Here is a 19280-nt window from a genome sequence, read left to right on the forward strand (position 1 = left end):
AGTTCCCGCTCAGCTCAGTCAAAACTGTTCGCTGCTCTGGCTCCCCAATGGTGGAACAAACTCCCTCACAACGCCAGGACAGCGGAGTCAATCACCACCTTCCGGAGACACCTGAAACCCCACCTCTTTAAGGAATACCTAGGATAGGATAAAGTAATCCTTCTCACCCCCTCCCCCTTAAAATATTTAGATGCACTATTGTAAAGTGGTTGTTCCACTGGATGTCATAAGGTGAATGCACCAATTTGTAAGTCGCTCTGGATAAGAGCGTCTGCTAAATGACTTAAATGTAAATGTAAATGTCTAAGAGTCTGTTAATTTCCACATCCACTTTAGGCTTCATGGCATATGGAAATGATCTTGGCCTATAGAATCTGGGAGTAGCATCAGCAGCAACATGAATGGTAGCTTGGACCCCTTCTAATGTCCCTAGCTCTTCTTTGAGAACACACTCATTCTTTGAAAGCACCTGCTGTAGTGTCAATGTCTCTGTGGTGGCATGTTTGATTTCATCCCAGTTCAATTTTATTTCCTCCAACCACCCTCTTCCTAGTAAGCTGGGGCCAGTACCTTCCACTACCAAGAGAGGCAGACTTGTCTTTTGTCCTTGATATCCACTTGAACATCAGCAACTCCAAATCACAGTGATCTTCTCCCCTGTGTACGTTTTGAGTTTAATGGGGGTGTCACTCAGTTGAGGCACTTCAACATTTTTCCACTTCATAGAGAATTGAGACCTGTTCATCAGCGTGACACGTTCAAACGGTACCTTCAATCCATTTATTCCCATTTCCACAATGAAAGGCTTCGCCTTCTGCATATTCGCCCCCTGTACACTGAGAATGCTTGCTCTGCATCTGCGCACTCACTTTTACTTTCTATCACGTGATTAGAGCGGTGGCAAGAGCGTCTGGAGGTATTCGGTTTTCTGTCTGTTCTTTTTTATTACGGCACGCCCTCACAATGTGGCCTATTATCCCCCATGCATAACACTTTTCATGTTTGAATTTAGTCAAACGCTGCGTGTTTGCCTTTGCAACAATAAGTCTCTATTGGCTTTCCGTTATTTAAAATTCAACGCGCTCAGAGCGGCTCTCTTATTTTATGGCACGCAGTTGCGCCCCTTGCCTGCAAATCCAGTGCATTTCTATTTGCAGACTCCATGGCCTGGGCCAGTTTGAGTGCATTCTCAAACATGAGATTAGGCTCTGATAAGTGTATTTGAATCCTGTCATCGTTAATCCCACACACCAGCCGATCACTTAGCATTTGCGATAATGTATTCCCATAGCTTCAGTCCAATGCTAGTTTTCTCAACTCAGTCACATATTCGCTAGGTTTTCTCATGCGTGAATCAAACCTGAATCTTTGTACTCTCTCACTGAGTTTAGGGTTGAAGTGATTTTTTTAATAGCTCGACCGAATCTATTAATGACTTTTCTCCTGGTTTATCTGGACTCAACAGGTCTCTCATTAAGCTGTGCACCGACAACGCTTACGAGTATGGATCAGTTATTTAATTAGCAGCAAATACCAGGTTACTACACTGCTGCTCCTTAATTCTTTGTTTTTCTTATCCCTTACTTGTTTTTTGTTGGTGTTTTTCTTAAAACTACATTGTTGGTAAAGGGCTTGTAAGTAAGCATTTCACTGTAAGGTCTACACCTGTTGTATTCGGCGCATGTGACAAATACAATTTGATTTGATTTATTTTGATTTGATTTATAATTCCTACCTATACCATTAGAGTATTTGGCACGTGAAAAACTTACATTTTAGACCCCCAGCACACTAGCTGTGAATCTGAAAGGAAGTTCAAGTATACAATCCAAGAAAAGCTGCCAAGAGCAGAATACATGGTGGGAGTTGGGTCAAACTTTCAGGAGATAGATAAAGAAATAATATTGACAGTATTAGGACCAAGAGGGGGAAAGTTATTATTTTATGAGACTATTTCCCAAACAAGGCCACTATCTCTCGCTGTCCTGATCTCATTTCAGTTTCATCAGCAACAACACGTCCCTGCTCCGAAGCAAAGCTGCTTATAACACAGCATGCTTGATTAAAAAAAAGTTACATTGCATTATTTTTCATGCTGTTATTTTATATAATAAAACAGAAAGGCTGCAACAGCCAGGCTTGCAAAATTGAATTACGGGGCTGAAAAATCAATCCCACGATAGAAAACAACCACAACAAGTGGTACCCAAATCCCCCGAAACCAGGACAATGGAATGTGAGATATTTTGGTGTGGGATGACCACTAAACTTGAGAAATCAGACAGCCAGAGACGGTGAGACGTCTGGGTAACAGCCGAGTTGGACAGGCTGCTGTTCGAACAGCGGCGTTCTATTAGGCTTTCATGGGTTGATTAGGCTACCCAACTGGTCCCAGTGCCTTCTATCGCTAAAGCGGTCACTTTGACCACACAATAACCAACAGAACTCCGCTAGACCGTACTCCACTTGTGGGTCAAGCGACCACTTTTTCCACTCAAATGGTATTTGGTCAAGGTAAAAAGGTGGCTATCAGTACAAACCTGTAGACTGTAGTTGAAACACATATTTAATGGTCATCATCAAAGAAAGGGTAGACTGAATGACTAATCCCCTAAACAGTTGATCATCCAAAATGGCTGATCATTGTTTGCTCTGATTCAAATGTCAAACTGAACGCAGTTAGCCACCATCGATCTGCTGTTTTGGCGAGGACGGAAATCACCAGTAAAACTGAAATGTGGATAAAGAAAGATCACTTCCGAGTTAAACAAGCAGCCTTATATAAGATTTTCATCAAAGCAGAACATGTAATATTGTAGGAAAAGAAAAAACAAAATTGATTGAAGATTTCAGGGTTCTCGTCAATACGTACAGAGCGAGGAAGCTGCCTCTTCACCTCAGAAGCCTGCCTGTGGGCAAATCAGAAAACATTTTTCTCACGCTGCCAACACATGTGAGAGATGCCAGATATTCAAATGCAGCTTAAAAATGCAGCTTTCTGCAGGAAAGAAGCCGTGTGCATCGTTGCTGTTGGTAGTGCTGCTATACGAGGTCCGGCCATTTACAAGGTCCTTCTATAGACCCGTGTAGACCTGTTTGATCATGTAATTTACACAACGCAGGCAATTAAAAGAGACCAGAGAACACAAACACATCCTGGGGTTCTGGTCTTTATTTCCCTCTTTAATGATCCCTGCTCAACAGTGTAGTAGGAGATGAGCCACTGATTGCAGCACAACTGTTTCTACCATTAGTAAACACACAGGGATATAATAGGCTTTCCCCAATAGGTATGTGGAGTCTATGCTGCAGTGGTATACTGTACAGTATGTCCATGGGGAGCACTGTGTGTGTTCATCCTCTTGTGATGTTTGTTTGGTTATTATGCACCTGTGGTGCTGTATGTAGGAACGCTATTCATGTATTTGTTAGACCACAATTAGGGCTTCACAATACAGATGCGTTTTTAAGTGTCTCTTGCATGTACAGTGACTCTCTGGGTAAAGGTATGATTACGGTTGGATCATTCAAATGACTAACATAAATTAGAGACAATTTGGCTGTTGATGAATTGCTATGTCTTTAGGTACGTTTAAAAATTCCCACATTTCCCTCTTCAAAATCACATAACATTATTTGTCTAGACTTAACTATCGCTGTTAGTAAGGTTTGTAATTTTTACGTGTAGAAAATCCATTTGACTGGTGTTGGATAACTTGGTTATAGTTTTTGTTCTTTGAAGTAACAATGCAGGCCCGGGGGCTAGGGAGAACAAATCAACCTTCCTCTGTAACACGAGACAATTTATTTCAGAAAGCCAGACATAACAGAGAAAAACATAACTGAAAAACTTTTTGAACTTGAGTGAGAACACGCTCCTCTGACTTGACTTAGCTGATGACAGCTGGCTGAATAAGTCAGTGGGCGCTCCATCGATCCAACTCTTCCTGCCCTGCCTGCCTGCCGTGGGTGGGTGGGAGCTGCTGCCTGCCTTCCCGAATGCCAAAGGCTTTAAAGCCATGAGCACTGGGACCCTCTTAAGGGCCATTAGGTAACCACACAAATGAGGGGATTCTTGTCCTCAACATAAACAGATATCTAAAGCGGGGATAGAATACACACTAATTGGCTATTAGTTTTCACTGTTTCCGTACAAATGTAAAACAAATACCTGACATATAGAGAAAGGTGCTTAGGGAGAAATCTAGCCACAGGACACTCCTGATTTAAACATACTGTGGTAGTGAGAGAAGAGGTAGTGAGGACAAACTTAGGTCTCTAAGCCAGGGGCAGATTGCACTGTGCGAGAGGGAAGGCAAGAAAGAGAGAAACAGAGGTATATAGAGTGCGTAGTGCAGACTTACACAGGTCTGCAGATGACTAGGTCTCCCTTGTTGGTACCATATGCAAGCCCCAAGCCAGGTTCTGGGAGCCAGCGGGCCGAGTTGATGCTGACGTGTCTCCGCTGATCAGAAGCCATGGGGTACACCACATCAAACATTCTCTAGGGGGGAATGGGGACATACGGAAATAAATAGATTACAGACAGAGCAAAGAGTACCACTTTTGTCCCGATATGATACAACCTAACAATAAAAATACTAAAAATAATTTTATTGCATTAGCGCAGTCTTCTGATGAGCTTTATCTTTCACGTTAGATTAGCATGTTATAACTTATTCATTAATTTCATGTTAATATATTGGTTATCAATTAACCCGAGAATTCAGAACCTGAGACGTAATCTGTTTCTAGTGCGGGAATAGCAGAACAATGTTAGAACTTTAGTCTGTCTGCTGAAATGCTGATTAGAGTTGTTGAGTCGAGCAGCTCCCTGTCTTAACGGTTGGCTGTTCCCTCAATGAATCAAGTTCAGAAGAGACGTTGTTGGGAGTGCCCATTCAAGAGCAGTCACCTTGGCTTGTCACGCCACTTCTCAATATGACTGGCCAAAACTGCTGCTATGACAGCCATATCAGGTGACTGACACGGGTACTACTGTCTGCCTCTTACCTTGTGAAGCGAAGACGAATGACCACATTTACCCGTCTGTCTACATCTGCATACATTTTACACACACTACTCCGAGACAAAATACGGAGAAATAACAAAGGAGGAGGGTAAAAGCTGTTTGCTTCATCTCCAAACGTAGGAGCAAGACAGCATAATTGGGGATCTGCATAAGAGCTGTCAGCTCAGAGAGCCTTATTGGACAGTCTATGATTGGACAGTCTATGCTGCCATAACTTGGGCGGTGTGTCAGATGTGCTCGCAGAGCATGCAAAATGTTCAACTTACAAATTGAGAACACATCTAACACATTCCCTGATTGCTACAGTGGGGCAAAAAAGTATTTAGTCAGCCACCAATTGTGCAAGATCTCCCACTTAAAAAGATGAGAGGCCTGAGTGAAAACCTTCAGCCGAAGAACACTATCCCAATCGTGAAGCACAGGAGTGGCAGCATCATATTGTGGGGGTGCTTTGCTGCAGGGGGGACTGGTGCACTTCACAAAATAGATGTGGCAAAATGGCTTAAGGACAACAAAGTCAAGGTATTGGGAGTGGCCATCACAAAGCCCTGACCTCAATCCTATAGAACATTTGTGGGCAGAACTGAATAAGCGTGTGCTAGCAAAGAGGCCTACAAACCTGACTCAGTTACATCAGCTCTGTCAGGAGGAATGGGCCAAAATTCACCCATCTTAATGTGAGAAGCTTGTGGAAGGATACCCGAAACGTTTGTCCTAAGTTAAACAATTTAAAAGCACTGCTACCAAATACTAATTGAGTGTATGTAAACTTCTGACCAACTGGGAATGTGATGAAATAAATAAAAGCTGAAATAAATCCTTCTCTCTACTATTATTCTGACATTTCACATTCTTAAAATAAACTGGTGATCCTAACTGATCTAAGACAGGGAACTTTTACTAGGATTAAATGTCAGGAATTGTGAAAAACTGAGTTTAAATGTATTTGGCTAAGGTATATGTAAACCTCTGACTTTTTTAACTGTGCTGCTTCACAAATGTAAAAGTTATACATGTTACAGACAAAGAATATTTTACATTTGCTATCTTGTTGTTATTAGTCCCACCCTTCAGCTCCATTCAACCCCTCCCATCTATCTCTTAACACCATCCATACTGGATTTTTCAACTGTACAGTGATGCTTCACAAAAGTTCTGAACCTTTCTATTCTCATATTTTCCACAGACTGTAAATTAAAGATAAATATTTCTGCTAAAAGTATTATATTATTTTTCAAATCACCCAGTATTGCCATCTGCAGCGTTAGCTCTAGGTAAATGTTGCAATTATTCAGCCATTCCTGGATCTGTGACCAAAAACAAGCTACGTATGGACAGTACCAATATAAACGATCTAATGATTCTGCCTCTTCGCAGTATAATCTGCAGGGCTGGGAAGGTTAAATCCTAGCCCTGTTATATACACCGCTTGACTTTTTCCTCATTTTGTTAAGTTACAGCCTTATTTTAAAATGGATTAAATATTATCAATCTACACACAATACCCCCATAATGACAAAGCAATTATGCTATTTAAAAAAAAAAAATCTTATTAACATAAGTATTCATACCCTTTGCTATGAGACTCGAAATTGAGCTCAGGTGCATCTGGTTTCCATTGACCATCCATGAAATGTTTCTACAACTTGGAGTGGTAAAGTCATTGATTGGACATGATTTGGGAAGGTACACCCAGCTATCTAAGGTCCCCACAGTTGACAGGTTATGTCAGCTCAAAACCAAGACATGAGGTTGAAGGAATTATCCACAGAGCTCCGTGACAAGATTGTGTTGAGGCACAGATCTTGGGAATGGTACAAAAACATTTCTTCAGCATTGAAGGTCCCCAAGAACACAGTGGCCTCATTTTTAAATGGAAGAAGTTTGGACCCAACAAGACTCTTCCTAGAGCTGGCCGCCCGGCCAAACTGAGCAATCGGGGGAGAAGGGCTTTGGTCAGGGAGGTGACCAAGAACCCAGTGGTCACTGACAGAGCTCCTCTGTGGAGATGAGATAACCTTCCAGAAGGACAACATTCTCCGCAGCACTCCATCAACCAGGCTTTTATGGTAGTGGCCAGACGGAAGCCAATTTAGTTAAATTGACAAATTCAGCAAACAAACATTAATCAGCGACACTTATGTTTTTAAGCCCTGAATCTCTAACCCCTCAATATTATTTGGATCTGATTTAAACAGCTAACATTTTGATTGCAATAATAAATAGATATGCCGATAGTGGACGACCTTATTTCACTCCTCTTGGCAGTTTAAAACTTTGAGAAGTAGCCATTATTTACTTTTTACACAGAGTTACTATACATAACTTTAACTCATTTCATTAGAGATTCTCCGAAATTGAAATATTCCAAGCATTTATATATAAACTCCAGTTGTACATTATCAAAGGTCTTTTCAAAGTAAGCTATGATTAACAGGCTTGGTTTCCCAGATTTTTCATAGTGTTATATTGTTTCCAGTACTGATTAGGATGAATAATTTCCGGCAATACCTTTTAATTCTACGCGTTAAGCATTTTGCTAGAACACTGAAGTGTAAAGGGCCTCCAATATTTCAAATGGACTGGATCTTTAATATTTACAACCTGGACCCTATTTCAGTAATAATGAAATCTGACCTTGTGTGTCTGATAATCTACCATTCATATCGTAGTGGTTAAAGCATGCTAATAACGGTCCTCTGAGTATATCAAAAAAGGTTTGGTATACTTCCACTGGTATGCCATTCAGCCCAGACTTTTTCCTCGGCTTAAATAGCATCAATAAGTTCTTCCTCTGTAATTTGGCCTTCACATGAGTCTTTCTGTACAGATGTTTGTTTTACATTATTAATTGAAAGACAAATCCATACAATTAGTTCATGGAGATGAAAACTGAAATGAAAACATATGCTTAAAGTACTTTACTTCCTCTTTCAAAATATTGTTTGGTGAATCATGGGTGACTCAGTCATTTGTAACACCTTTCAGTAAATTATTTTTGGTAGCATTTCTATGTTGAAGATATTCCATCCAGTTCGCTTTTCTTATAATATCTTTTCTTGAATAAGTTCCTCCATTTATTTTTGTTTATCCTCTAACTTATTGTGACCCTCTATGGTACAGTTTTTCTTGCTATCTATCTGTGCTGTTAGTCCTTCCATTTCCTTTGTTAATATGGACTCTTTTGACCCAAATTGCTTTTGTTTTATAGATGAGTACTGAATTGTATGGCCTCTAAAGGCACATTTAAAAGTGTCCCATTCAATAATGGGATCTGCTGTACCTATGTTATGATGGGGAAAAGTCCATTATAAATGATTCTGTCCTAAAACAAGTTATCATCCAATAGGCTTTGATTAAATTGACAATATGTGCCCATGTGGAAATTCTGTAAGAGTAATACAAATTTCAATTATGTGATAGCCCTAGCCAAGTTATTAACGAGTGCCAAAACTCTTTGAGCAAAACACCTTTTAGTTTCATGTCAAATCAGACATGGGCTTTTATACACCATGTGGCAGCTTTAAAAACAAAAACATTCCCAATTTGTTCTATTAGATTTTGGCTAATTACGGCTCTCCTCAGACTATGTAACTATTCAGTTAGAAAACTTATGTCACAACAATTTCACCACTGGCAATGTGAGAAGTTTGGAGTTCGAAAAGCCACTGGTGCTGCACCCCCCCTAAAAAAAGGTCAAACGTCATCTCAATGATTATTTAGCCTATTTTGCCAGGGCTGCATGGCATATTCAAAAATGGGGTGGGACGGAGAACAGTCTCACTAACAGCAAGAGGCAGTGGGAGAGACAGAAAGACAACATCAAAGTGGCACCCTGATGTTGTTTACTCGGCCAAGTCATTAGAGGCTGCCCAGGCAGTGGGTCCTGCTTCCTGCTTTCATCAGGCCCTCTGAGGGATGGATCTGGGGTGGCCATGGGACACTGGGCTGTGTTCTGGGTCACTGGGATGTCACAGATGGAACCCTGGCTCCAAGCCCTGCATCATAAACACTTTACCCCTCATCCTTCACACACCACCTACCACATCCCCTGCTACATTCTGATACATGTCCAGCCAAAACAGAGTCACATACTGAGCCACCAAACACAGAACACTTTCAAAGACTCTTCATTACTATTTAAGTGTGGACCATTGTGAGACTGTGTAAACGGTGTGGTACATTCTCTAAACAGTAATCATGACTATAAAAAACACAAATTAAAAGGGAGAATGAAATGTTTCACAGTGCTGTTGATCTTAAATCATCAAGACCATCAGTAGACAAGTTCCTCTGAAAGACGAAAGGGAAAACACTGTACTGTGGTCTGCCAAAGGGCCATGAGAGATCATGGGGTAGATTAAAGACTAAATGAAATGTGCATAACCATGATTCTACTTGGGGTCTAGCCAAAGAAGTTTCTCCATTACATAAGATCACTTTGTACAGCTGGAATATAAAAAGGCTAGAGTCACCGGAAGGCATGTGAAAAATACTCTCACTGATTGTAAGCCAATTTTCTCTTCCAATGTTGTTGGAGCAAAAAACATTCTAAAGCAGATCAATAAAGATATTTAGTACCTTCAGAATCCAGTTAAAGTAGAGTCAATGCAGGCTCTGCCATCGCTGGTTTGTTTGTTTGGGGTTGCTAATCTGGCTGGCCATTGTGAGAGGGCTGGAGCTGCGAGGGTATTATTGAGCTACTGTGCTGTATTGAATTGTAATGTCTGTGTCTCACATCCTCCTCAGCTGGTTAGATAATGGGGTAAAAATCTATGGTTCGTCCCCAAAAATGACGGAGTTAAAGTAGCTATTTATAAAGAGTCGTACTCTTTGCCAGCCAGAAGTAGCTTATCATTTACAATCGCCTTTACCTCCAGATGTGGGCGGTTTCATTTTGTTACTGTCACCCTGCGGATGCTCACAGCTGGTTTGGGTCTAGGTTCTTGCTGGCATTTTCAAGTTCAATTCAAATAAAGCTGAATCAAGACGCATTGATGAAAGCTCAAATAAATGGCATAATACTGTTGTTTTTCCATGAAATTCCAAAGGATTAACGTTGGCCAAACTCACCCTCATGGAAGTCTCTCCACCATGGGGCTGCTGCAGGCGTAACACTTGCGCTACCATGTGGTCTGTAGTGTGATGGAGCAGGATCCTGCGGGAGGCCAAGCCCACCATCACGTAGTGGCCCATCGGGGACAGGCTGACAGAGATGGCATTAGGACCTAGACAAAGAACAGATGGTTAGGCTACTTATGTTGAGCATGGATGTGTTTAGCATATAAACTTAAAGCAACTATTGAATACCCTTTGTCATGGTTTTACACGAGGATCTAAAAACAGCATTTAAAAGTCTGACTGAAACACTCCATACTGTAAATTGCTTTATAGATAATTGGGATTGCATTCTGAATGTCTCTTGACTCAGCAGATATAAATAACAGACAACAGGAACCATTAAATTAAACTTTCCTGCCCTCTCTGATGCCTTAGATTGATACTGTACAAGCAGGTTAATGCAAGTCAGTAGAATTTCCTAACAAACCAGTTAAGTATTTCTTAATTAATGGTTTTTGACGACAGTTGAATGTTTGTTCCCACTTGAGAAAAATACAGTAAAACAAACTCTCTCATTAAAGGCAACCATTTGGAAACCGATGCTATTGTCCAGTTAGGAATCTGGAGTATATCCAAAATGGAGTCTCCCTCTGTTGAATGCAGCCTGCACCTGTTAATCTAAAAGCTATATTTGTATACTTGATTAAGCTATTGCCTAGTCTTAAATGACTGGTAAGTGTTTGTACTGCTCGTGAGAGTAGCTGAACTGTAAATTACAGTGTTCACAGCTACTTTGGGCACAGACCTGCTCAAAATAATTTGTTTTGTATTTATGGCTAGGTTAAATAAGTAGGCCTCCCACATTCCCATATCTACTTACCACCAAAAAAGTGTTGCCTAGATTAAAGCTTTAATTTGCCTTTATCAATCTTCATGCTTAATATGCCTTAATTAATATAATACTTACACAATACACAGACTTTATATTTCATCTTCAAACACGTAAAATGGATATGTACATTTTACTCGGCTCCCGAGTGGCGCAGTAGTCTAAAGCACTGCATCTCAGTGCTGGGGGCGGCACTACAGACCCTGGTTCAATTCCAGGCTGTATCACAACCGGCCGTGATTGGGGGGCGCACAATTGACCCAGCGTTGTCAGGGCCGTCATTGTAAATAAGAATTTGTTCTTAACTGACTTGACTAGTTAAATAAAATAAAACTATAAAATGTGAATAGTCATAGGATGAGAGCTGATTCAAATTATATACAATGTTATCCTAGTAACTGCTTTTATTATGAGAACTATAAACCTGCCACATACATTCCATTACAATGATGTAAAATCCAATGTTGAGGCCAATTATATTACTTTTACTATTCTAGTAACAGACCTATAGTAAGAATACATCTTCATTTAGAGTAACTACGTGTAATGGTTTGCTGCTCTCATCATCATGTGAAAATGTATTGGCATTCCTATGGAATTTTAAATGTACAAGTCAAGTTTCTGGTCCTCTGTTTTATGTAAACAGTTAATAGTATATAATTGTAATCAGCTCACATCCATAACTATTCACATGTACTGTTCATATCCATTTGACATGTTTGAAGATTAAATATTGCCATTATTGACCATAATATCTTCCCAAATCAGCAATTCAGACAGGTTTTTGGGCAAATTCTTGCCAGAATTAGGTGAGTAATTGAACATGTTCATATAGATGGCTCACAAGGTTGTTTATTCTACATCACTATGAACATGTGAAGATATTTTTGGGCTTACTACAATTATATTTCATATAGGTATGGTCATGTGAAATTATTATATGTTTCCAATGATTAAAGGGTATAAGTTACTAATCATGTGTTGTATACTGACTGTCATGGGGTAAAATCCCTATGGGAAAAATGAATGGGATGGAGGGGTTAAAGAGTAACAACACACAGAAAGTTACTGCTAACACCCATTTTCCAACTCCAGGGACACAGACTTTCAAAACATCACTATGAGACAGCCCACGTGAGCCTGACGACCCAAATTCAGCGGCCTGGCTCATGGACCACCATGTTACTTCAGAGCAGGGGTGTCAAACTCATTCCATGAAGGGCCTAATGTCTGCTGGTTTTGTTTTTTCCCTTTCAATTTCAATCAAGTACACGGGAGGAGCGACACTCGGCCCTCCGTAGAATGAGTTTGACACGTGCTTTAGAGAGACAATGACTCACCAAATCTCTTGGAGTAGAGCATTTCTCCCAGGTTGTGAGGCGCCAGAGAGTAGATAGCCAGGATGCCCTCATCTGGGAAGCCCCGCTGGCTGCTGGGTATGAACACAGCCAGGAGCTGCCCGTCTGCAGAGATGTCACAGCTGGCGTCATTGTAGATCTTGCAGTTCTGTACCAGCACGTTGACAGCGGCTGCAGTGGCAGGACGAGAGGCACTGATGTGATATGACCATTCAGTTTCACACATGTCCTACAGTGTACATGTCTGGTGCACATCAGCTTTACGAAGAGCCCACATTGTAAACAGGTGAATGTCTCAGAAGCTTGGAGGGAGTACGCAAGGAGAAGAAAAGTTCACATTATCATTCAGTCATATTTCCCCCCCTAAGCTAGTCCACATTGCATTGACATAGTAAATCGATAAATTTACATAACTAGCATGTCTCAGACAGCTGCATCGGCAAAGAAAAAAGAAAAGAAAAAAATAATAGTTTCCACTTCCAATGAACTACCAGACAGCATTGCAAAAAAACAAATGCTAAATTCAGTCTGTTCAAAATATTTACCTAAAGTTTTTTTTTTGTGTGTCTCTTTTGAATACTTATTTTGGCATTGATCTTAATGTTACATTCGAACACCCGGCATCATCCCTTCCGGTCTCCCTAGAGGAATATACAATCCAAAACATGATTAAGTCATTTCTCAAAGCAGGCTGAGAGCAGCGGCTATATTAACACCTAACTCTCCTCCAAGTGTTGAGACACCGTAAGAAGGTAAATAATACTGGTAATGACTATACTGACAACTTGATGTATTGATGGAAATAGGCTAAATAAATTGCATTCCATTTTTAGAGGGGAAACTATCAACAAGTGCATTGGCAATGTCATTGTATTGATATTGTATTATCCATTCAACAACTAAAAGACTTTTTTAAAAGCGAAGGGTCCCAATTATGAGTATAAAAGTGTTAGTGTTTCTCATATAAAGAAAGAGTACCCTTATGGCAAAGCTGTGTCAAAGTGAACAAACGGGTAACATACAGCAGGCAGAAGAGGGATATCGTCAGTTAGCTGCAAGCAGACAATGCTCCAGTTCCTCTAGCTGGTCATTCCCTGCGTACATCTTGGTTGAGGGAGCAGTTCTCCTTCCAATATCCTAGCCCAAGGATGTCTGTCATGGAACCAATACCAGTGGGTCTACTTGAGTCCAGTGAGGACCATGGTGATGGCTGAGGGGTGGACACTGCATAGTGTATGGCCCATACAAGGGGTGATCACAGCTGCTTGTAGGGAAGATTTAAGGTGGGCCATGTTAATTAAGTAAAGCAGTAGTAATATAGGGCCGGGGCCTTGGGGGCAGACCCTGTGTTTTCCTCTCAGCTTTATGAGCTCAATCCGTCAAGCAAAGCTAAATGGACAGAGTAGGCGTGAAGCAGCGACTTGTGTAAGTCCATTTGTGCTTTCGCAAACAAATACACTTAACTTGTACAGGGTACACAATGTGCAATGTATGAGTAATTGAGACAGTTGAGCACAGTTGTCGATTCAAATGTTGAGAAAGTTCACTAGCCTCCAGATAACATTTGCCTACACGGTTCCAGATTTCAGTTATCACTTGTGGCTCCGTCTAAATTAAAACATGTAGACCACATTTAAAAAAACACTTTAAAAATACTACCAAAAAGCAGTACAATTCCCATGACTTACACTGTCCAAGCATGAAAATGTTTTAACAATATCAACAACAGCTAAAGTGGAGTAAACATATTACTGTAGCAAGAAACCATTATTACATTTTCCCTTACTATTAAGTAGCCTAATTAAAATTAATGGCTGGCCTTTCTGACAAACAACAATCTGAAGCAACAATAATCTAAATGTTGTGTGTTGCGTAAGATTAATTTATTTGTCTCATACACAGAATGTGGGATAAGTGGATGATTGTCAAAATTAAAAGGGATATTTTATATTGTCAATACGCTTTCACTTTCACATTCAAATGCTAAACTAATACATTTATTTACTGCTAAATTAAACCTCAAAGCCTCTCAGCAATAAAATTGGCCCAGTTTCCTGCCATCGCTGCCAACATACTGTGATTTGCATTTTAAGAGAACAGTCCTATGGCAAACATCCATAGGACGGATGGCTTTGTCAGGTGATGGAACTATGGACATTCTTTCTTAAACTGTTCTCGGCTTCGTGAATATTATAGCTGACCTGGGTTTTTTAAAAGGCACTCTGTTGTGCCATATCACGACATCGATCAAATCGGCATCACTCGTCCGGCATGGCCATACAATTTCAACCACTCATTACTCAACTCCCAGACTGGTAAAATCACATTTTCGTTGAGGACAGAGGATGCCCCTCCTCTGCCAGCTTCCTCTTGCTCCCTCGCCCTCTCTCCAAACATGATCTGGCAGTTTGTGTCACACTACAAATTAGCTTTCCCCTTCAGCCACTCTCAGGCGGGATATTCTGCCAGTAATGGTGCAAAGCTCAGACTAAGTCGGGATGAGAGGAGAGCAATATTTGTGCCCCCACCCTTATGTTTCCTAATCTAGGACAGGTCTGGGAGGAGAAGATGGGAGCTTCCTGGCCATTCAGTTGAGTTTTTTGGAGGATGCTGACTTGTGATCTCTACTCCCCCAGCAGACATATGGGTTGGATTTGCGAAAGACAGCAGACAATGTGTGTCACAGAACAAATGAGTCTAGGCAAGCAAGGTCAAAAAGTACCAGACAGATTTCAACTGAAAACAACAGTTATAACACTGCATGAAAAGCATGTCTGGTACCAACTTTGTGATAGAAATGGCAGGGGAATAAAATATTTTTATCACTTTCACTGTAACAGTGAAGAGAGGTGCCACCTTTTCCATCCCAAATGTCATTAATAGGGGAAAATAACTTTATCAGGGGATGGGCAATGTAATCGCTCCTTGGACATTTACTATCCCACTTCCTCCATGCCCCAACTACTCTACAAGACATCTGAGGACACATTGGTTTTACACTTTTTTTGTAAGAATACGGCTAGCTTTCCATGAGTGCAAGTGTCTTAATGTGAATGCACTGTTCCAAAAACCAATTAATTTAGCAAGAGAATAGAGAGCGGGGCCTTTGAAAATGTTCCACTTTATCGGCATGGTTCCACACTTAATGCAATCTGCTTGTAACCACAAATTACTCTGCAAGGGTGAAAATACATCACGCAATCTTAGCATCTGAACTAGGTCTGTGACGATAGCAGTATCTCAATATTTTTGGGGTGGGAAAAATGAAAACACAAACGACACAAAACTCTTTGGTCCTTTAAAAACCTGCTGTATGTAAAATATTGTGTGCTAATAGCTTGGGAAACTGAATATCAACATTAGGGCTTTTTTCCTAAAGAAGTTTCATCCACTTAGTATCTCGGCAAGGAAAACAACACTAATACTGGTATAGTCCCGGCAGGATTTCCATTAGCCGGTAAATTGTTGGCGTTTGGCCGATAAAATAAATGAAAAGTTGATAAATAAAATTGTTGCCGGACAAATTGTCTGGAAGAAAAAAACAATACATTGCAAAATAATGTTTTTTTCCATTGATGGAAATACTAGTTGATGTTCTCCAACTTCAAATGCAAATATACTTCATAGGCTAATGAATCCACAAGCTGCTTGGAAATCAGTGTCGGGTGTGTGTGTTTCTATTTTTACTTCTGCAAAAGACGTGAGGTTCTCATGAGGGACTTCAGCTATGTGTATCCAGACTGGGCAAAATTGGCAAAGATTGTATTGATTATCCCCATGTTCAGTGTGCCCGCCGAGAGGGGATTCCTTCTTCAAAACAGAGTAAAGACGGGTTCAAGATCACGCCTTCTTGAGGACAAAGTAACGAGGCTGATATGCATCACAATGTGCTGCAAGGAGAAGGACAGCTTTAATTTCCCAACAGCAACGGCTCACTTTGAGCAGGCCAAGGTCTGCCGCAAACGCAGGTAAATTAGAGGCAAATGATTGTGTACGTCAGGCACAGTCCTAGCAGTTCAGCTGCCGCCAAAGGCAAGAATAACATACGCCGCCTCTGTGTCATGAATAGTACAAAGATTTGGAATAGACTCGAGAAATTATATGTATCATGCGCAATTGGTGCATTTCAGTTGAGTTTATTCAGTAGCACTTGGAAAATAAATGTTGTAGCCAAGTACTCACATTGAAGAATTACAATGTTGCAATCACTAGGCAGCCAACTGCCTAAAGCAGGAAACAGAGTTGTTATCACTAAACCATGTATATCACACATGACATGAGTCACAATCCCATGATAGCTCAAATTACAATAAAACATTTATTAACATCATTCAGTAGAACTGTAAAAAGAGAGATATAATTTAAACTTTGGAAACAAGTGCTTTCAGAAATGCATGGCACGGGACTCATTTTACAAGAGCATTGTAAAATAAGATTTTTCTCAATGAACCAACCTTAACAAATATAGTTTGTTTACATATCGAGTTAGGCAGTGGTTTAATGCACTGCATCTCAGTGCTAGAGGCGTCACCACAGACCCTGGTTCGATCCCGGGCTGTATCACAACCTGGGCGGCGCACAATTGGCCCAGCGTCGCCTAGATTAGGGGAGGGTTTGGCCGGGGTAGGCCATCATCCTAAAATAAGAATTTGTTCTTAACTGACTTGCCTAGAGAAATAAGTCAAATAAAATTGGATTGTACAACATCAGTTTAATGAATTGATAATTTTGTGGCCACCTAGAGTGTCCTCTTTCCACTGCTGTGGTGCTGAATCGCAGCGGGAATGGGGAGGGCCAGCCTGGTCACGGCGAGAACGGGTCCAGCTTTTGTCAAATTAATGTCAAAAGTTCAATTGTTTTGCATGTTATACTGAACAAAAATATAAACGCAACATGCAAGAATTACAAAGATTTTACTGAGTTACAGTTCAAATAAAGAAATCAGTAAATTTACAAAATGAATTAGGCCCTAATCTATGGATTTCACATGGCTGGGAATACAGATATGCATCTGTTTGTCACAGACACCAGAAGATCTGTCAGCATCTGGTGACCACCATTTGCTTCATGCAGCGCTACACATCTCCCTTGTATAGAGTTGATCAGGCTGTAGATTGTGGCCTGTGAAATGTTGTCCCTTTCCTCTTCAATGTCTGTGCGAAGTTGCTGGATATTGGCGGGAACTGGAACACGCTGTTGTACATGTCAATCCAGATCATCTCAAACATGCCCAATGGGTGACATGTCTGGTGAGTATTCAGGCCATGGAAGAACTGGGACATTTTCAGCTTCCAGGAATTGTGTACAGAACCTTGGGGCATGGGGCAGTGCATTATCATGCTGAAACATGAGAATGGCAGTTGATGAATGGCACAGCAACGGGCCTCAGGATCCTATCACGGTATCTCTGTGCATTCAAATTACCATGATAAAATGCAATTGTGTTTGTTGTCCGTAGCTTATACCTGCCCATACCATAACCCCAATGCTACCATGGGGCACTCTCTTCAGAACCCAGCAAACCGCTTGCCCACACGACACCATACACATGGTCTGCAGTTGTGAGGCCGGATGGATGCTTCAAAATAATCTAAAACAATGTTGAAGCGGCTTATGGTAGAGACATGAACATTCAATTCTCTGGCAACAGTTATGGTGGTCATTCCTGCAGTCAGCATGCCAATTGCACACTCCCTCAAACTTGATACATCTGTGGCATTGTGTTGTGTGACAAAACTGCACATTTTATTGTCCCCAGCACAAGGTGCAACTGTTTAATGAGCATGTTGTTTAAAACCTGTTGGGGATAGGGCTGTCTACTGCATAATATTTTTTGTCAAAAGTTGCTAATATATGCAAATAAAAAATATTATTGAATAGAAAACACTCTAAAGCCATTCTCCCAAACTATCGCTTGTCATCATAAAAGTTGGCCCAACTTTGACATCATCAGCTTTCAATGGGGCTTCTCATTGTGAGAATCACGCGCTCACGAGAGTTTTGGCGGGCCGAAACCTTTCGGTCACGCGAAAAAACAGGTCACTTTTATGCGCGCTCTGGTCAGGTCCTGTCTTGTTTGCAAGATCGACTAAACGGTGCCTGTGTTTCTGTTCGTCCTCACGATTGCTGTACACCTTTATAACATGTTAAAGCTTGATTATGAAGTTAGTTTGACAAGTTTCATCGACATATAATATGTAAGTTCGACGATTTGGTGCGCATCCACTTGACTTTTGGCTACATTTCAACCGAAATGTGTCGTTTTTGAGAACCGAAAGACAGACTGCAAAACTAAACGCTGTTTTTGGTAAGTATAATTCCTTCCAGGTCTTCTGATGGAAGAACAGCAAAGGCAAGGGAATATTTATGTGGTAAATTTGGGTTTATGTGGACTCCAAGATAGAGGAGCCATAATGCTACTTTTTGAGCGCCGACTTATAGTATAGCCTAGTGAACGAAACCTGTAACGTTAAAATTAAATGTAACACAGCGATTGCATTCAGAAGAAGTGTATCTAACTATATATATGTAGAACATGCATATTTAGTCAAAGTTTATGATGTATATTCCTTGTTAGCTGACGTTATCTGCCGGAGCTATCGTCATTTCTCAGGACATTTGAGTAGCATTTTTTGAACGATGCATCATTGTAAACAGAGATTTATGGATATATATAGCATATTATTGAAAAAACAAATGTACTGTGTAACATGTTATATTACTGTCATCTGATGAAGATTTCAAAAGGTTAGTGCATTATTTTTCTTTTAATCCTGCGTTTGTTGATTTCATATTTTTTTCAACTTGGCTATCTATGCAAATTAGCCGTGTCCTCGGTGGTGGTTTGACATAAATATGTGCTATGTTTTCGCCGTAAAACATTTTAGATAAACAAGGTGTTTATCTTTCATTTGAGCCATTGGACTTGTTAATGTATGGA

General features: G+C 40.6%; 1 protein-coding gene across 2 annotated transcripts in view; it reads right to left on the reverse strand.

The window, feature by feature from the left end:
* The window catches only part of LOC124033924 (activating molecule in BECN1-regulated autophagy protein 1A-like), a 110482-nt gene that overhangs the window by 26196 nt on the left and 65006 nt on the right, over positions 1-19280 (reverse strand). For both annotated transcript variants that reach the window (XM_046346373.1, XM_046346372.1), the window contains exons 13-15: positions 12323-12511; positions 10106-10260; positions 4365-4504 (exon numbers count right to left, since the gene is read on the reverse strand). In XM_046346373.1, coding sequence (XP_046202329.1) covers positions 4365-4504; positions 10106-10260; positions 12323-12511 — 484 coding nt within the window. The remainder of the gene's footprint in view (positions 1-4364; positions 4505-10105; positions 10261-12322; positions 12512-19280) is intronic.

The sequence above is a fragment of the Oncorhynchus gorbuscha genome, linkage group LG04, assembly GCF_021184085.1.
Source record: "Oncorhynchus gorbuscha isolate QuinsamMale2020 ecotype Even-year linkage group LG04, OgorEven_v1.0, whole genome shotgun sequence".
Classification (NCBI taxonomy): domain Eukaryota; kingdom Metazoa; phylum Chordata; class Actinopteri; order Salmoniformes; family Salmonidae; genus Oncorhynchus; species Oncorhynchus gorbuscha.